Source organism: Sesamum indicum, linkage group LG2, assembly GCF_000512975.1.
Source record: "Sesamum indicum cultivar Zhongzhi No. 13 linkage group LG2, S_indicum_v1.0, whole genome shotgun sequence".
Taxonomy (NCBI): Eukaryota; Viridiplantae; Streptophyta; class Magnoliopsida; order Lamiales; family Pedaliaceae; genus Sesamum; species Sesamum indicum.
Window position 1 is genome coordinate 3,879,736 of NC_026146.1, and position 3,647 is coordinate 3,883,382.

Genomic DNA, 3,647 nt, shown 5'->3' on the forward strand with positions numbered 1-3,647 from the left:
TAAAACGATACCAAAATATTTTCTACGGCTAAAAATTGTAGCAAATATTTTGACCATTGATTAATCGTGATCAAAATTTAAGTTTTTATATTGTTTTTGTACGACTGTCATAAATACTATTCATTTATTAAGCCGCAGTAATTTATAGTGTAGAGAATAATATCGTTTTACAGTGTATCTATAAAAAATATCATAACAAATTAAGACGTCTTTCTCTAATTTATATCTGTTGAACAATTAAACTCCTAAGAAAATGTTTCCTTCTTCAACTTTATTTAACATTTTTAAATTTTATATGGTATTATTTCGATCATTAAAATATTTATTCTACTTTATGCTCGAAATTAGTGGGTAGATTTAGACTAAAACAAGAATTAGGGTAAATGATTCTCAGACACTAATTAGAAAAAGTACTAGGATAAAGATGTTGTCGTAAATTTAGAACAAGAAATTTATCAGCGTACTACCTAATTGAACTTGCTGCTTCTAAGGTTCTTTCTTTCGGACTACCACAAAGTTGTAAGACCTTTTTTGTTCGTTCTCTCTCTCTCTCTCTCTCTCTCTCTCATCAATCCATAGAACGTTCCCACTTGGTTAGGACCAAACTTGGAATTCGATCCCATTTTTTTATGTTTCCAATGAATAAATAAATGGACAAATGCTTTCTTACTCAAAACATTCCACCTATTTAAACAGCGTATGTTCATTTGTTCTTCCCTCACAAGTGAAACCAACTCTCTTTCCTCCAAACGTATTCTTGAAATTACCCCTTCTCTTTGTTTTTCATTTTTCACCTTTTTCAAACATCTTCATGGACTTCACTACCTCTTGTGAGGACACAAAGTGGTGGATGTTTATCCTACCTACTCTTCTCGAAATCCCAAGATCATGTGATGCTAATTTACTGTTACTTTTTATTTTTATTCTATTCCTAGGTTATGGACTTCTCAATTGGGCTTGCTCGGCTGGTGGGCCTGCTTGGAAGAACGACCGCCATCGTATGGGTCGAGTTCCAATCCCAGGGCCCAATGGGCTCCCCTTTTTTGGTAGCTTATTCAGCTTGAGCAGCGGCTTGGCACACCGTACCCTAGCACGCATGTCTTTAAGCCATGCAGCGAGCCAGCTGATGGCTTTTAGCTTGGGTTCGACTCCAGTTGTGGTGACTAACGACACCCACATTGCGCGTGAAATCTTAACATCCCCACATTTTGCTAGCCGGCCGATCAAAGAATCGGCTAAGCAACTCATGTTCAGCCGAGCTATTGGCTTCGCCCCTGACGGGTCCCACTGGCGTATGTTGAGAAGAATCGCCTCCACTCACCTTTTTGCACCCAAGCGCGTACTAGCCCATCAAGGAGTTTGCCGACTAGAATGCGCAGCCATGTTGAGTGCTATAGGTGAGGAACAATCCCTTAAGGGGTTTGTACAACTCAGGAAGCACCTCCAAGCTGCCTCTTTGAATAGCATAATGGAAATTGTATTTGGGAAAAGGTACAACACCACAAAGCATGATAATGAAGCTAAAGAGTTGAATGAATTAGTGAGAGAAGGGTTTGAGCTCTTGGGAGCTTTCAATTGGTCCGATCATCTGCCGTGGTTGAAGTATTTTTACGACCCTTTTTGTATTCAAGCACGATGTGCAGCTCTGGTGCCTCGAGTCAAAAAACTCGTTAAGGAAATTATTAAGGAACATCGAAGTGAAGAAGATCAATATAAAGTGAAAGATAATCTTGACTTTGTCGATATTTTGCTCTCACTCGAGGGTGAGGAGAAGCTCGATGAGGACGATATGGTGGCCGTCTTGTGGGTTAGTATTCGAGACAAATTTTACCCCATTTTTTTGTTAAACATTATTATCGAATAAAGAACAATGCATGCATAAACTTAAGATAACTATATCATGTGGAAAAAATGTGCATGCGCTGCCTTGAGACGATACGAATCATTACGATAAAAATTGTTAGTAAAAATTCTGACAATATTTTTATAGTTACTATGTTGTTGTTGTATAAATATAATTCTTTTGACTATTGAATTAGTGAAAATAATAATGTCATCAAAAGCTTAGACATGATGTTCTTCATTATATATTTGCATGCTTGTAGAAGTAATTATATATCCTCCACATAGTACATAACATCGGAGACACAGATATTATCATTCAATTAAGTTTTTGACCTTTTTTTTTTTTATTGAACTATATGCCTATAATTTTGCTTTTGTTTTGTATTAATTTTTGGGTCTTGATTCTTGATTCGGACAGGAAATATGATCCTTAACTTTTCATTTAATTTTATTGTGATATAGGAAATGATATTTCGGGGCACTGACACAACAGCTCTGCTAACTGAATGGACAATGGCCGAACTAATCCTAAACCCTAATGTCCAATCAAAACTTCACTGTGAGCTCCAAAACATAGTACAAAACAACTCATGTGGTCTCATCACGGATGCCGACGTGGCTAAGTCACCCTATCTGGAGGCGGTGGTGAAGGAGACTCTTCGGCTCCACCCACCCGGGCCCCTCCTCTCATGGGCCCGCCTCTCGACAGCCGACGTCCCTCTTAGCAACGGTATGGTCATCCCAACCAACACTACCGCAATGGTGAACATGTGGGCCATAACGCACAATCCGAGAATTTGGGAAGACCCCTTCGTTTTTAGGCCGGAGAGGTTCTTGGAATCGGCTGGCGGGATCAATGTTGATGTGAGGGGGAGTGACTTGAGGCTCGCCCCGTTCGGGGCTGGGCGTAGGGTTTGCCCTGGAAAGAACCTGGGGCTGGCTAGTGTCAGCCTCTGGGTGGCGAACCTGGTGCACAGTTTTGAATGGATTGAAAATGGGGCTAGGCTCGTGGATTTGAGTGAGGAGTTGAAGCTTTCTTGTGAGATGAAGAAGCCTCTCTCATCTATGGCAATTCCAAGGGCTAAAGGGTTCTTTCTCGATTAGGGTTTCGATCGATGACCAGTCGACTTCAAATTACCAAACCTGGTGTCTAACTACCCTATTTGTTTCTATATATATAACATACGGTATAGTACATAGTAAGAGAATAAAGGTGAAATAACCATGTTGTCTTAATTCAACCAAAGTCATGTATACATAAATGTAGTTCCTATGTAATAAGTCTTGGACTAGTCGCTAGCCAGTCCTACATATGTTTATGCTAAAAGTTAGAACATATTTACGTTGCAGTCATGTAAAATACATATGATGTCAAATATATTAAAAAGAAAGATAAAGTAAGTACTCTTCTGCCCTCTTCTTGTCAATTTTTGTCATCTACATGTTTGAGGCTTATTTAGTTTTTGTTTACTTTATTTTGTGATGGTTACTTAGTTTATGTTATATGGACCAATTAATTCACATTACTACGGCACGTGATAATGCATGAGGGAGAATTGCATTTTACGTGCTCTCACTAGTTAGTCTTTTTGTGATTTTGGTCTTATTATTTTCTAATGAGTAAATTATATTTTTGGTCTCATAAGTGGATTTATTTCTAATTTTGGTCTCACACTCAGGTCAATTCGCACATTGCGTCCCATATGTGATTTTTTTTTTTTTCAATTTGAGGACATCCATCCAATTGATAACTGCAACTGCACTCTCCGTTAGTCAATACAATCAAAATAAGGGTAAATTAC

At 38.5% G+C, this 3,647-nt stretch overlaps 1 protein-coding gene across 1 annotated transcript; it reads left to right on the top strand.

Annotated features, from left to right (window-relative positions):
• Positions 812 to 2,949, top strand: LOC105179094 (cytochrome P450 78A7-like). Its single transcript, XM_011102692.1, has 2 exons — positions 812 to 1,807; positions 2,308 to 2,949. Exons 1-2 carry the CDS (start codon positions 812 to 814, stop codon positions 2,947 to 2,949), a joined length of 1,638 nt encoding a protein of 545 aa, XP_011100994.1.

What these genes read in the sequence shown, in the direction of transcription:
- LOC105179094 (XM_011102692.1), top strand. Translation starts at nt 812, where the DNA reads ATGGACTTCACTACCTCTTGTGAGGACACAAAGTGGTGGATGTTTATC. An exon ending in ATATGGTGGCCGTCTTGTGG is followed by an intron (nt 1,808 to 2,307) that starts GTTAGTATTCGA and finishes ATTGTGATATAG; the next exon opens with GAAATGATATTTCGGGGCAC.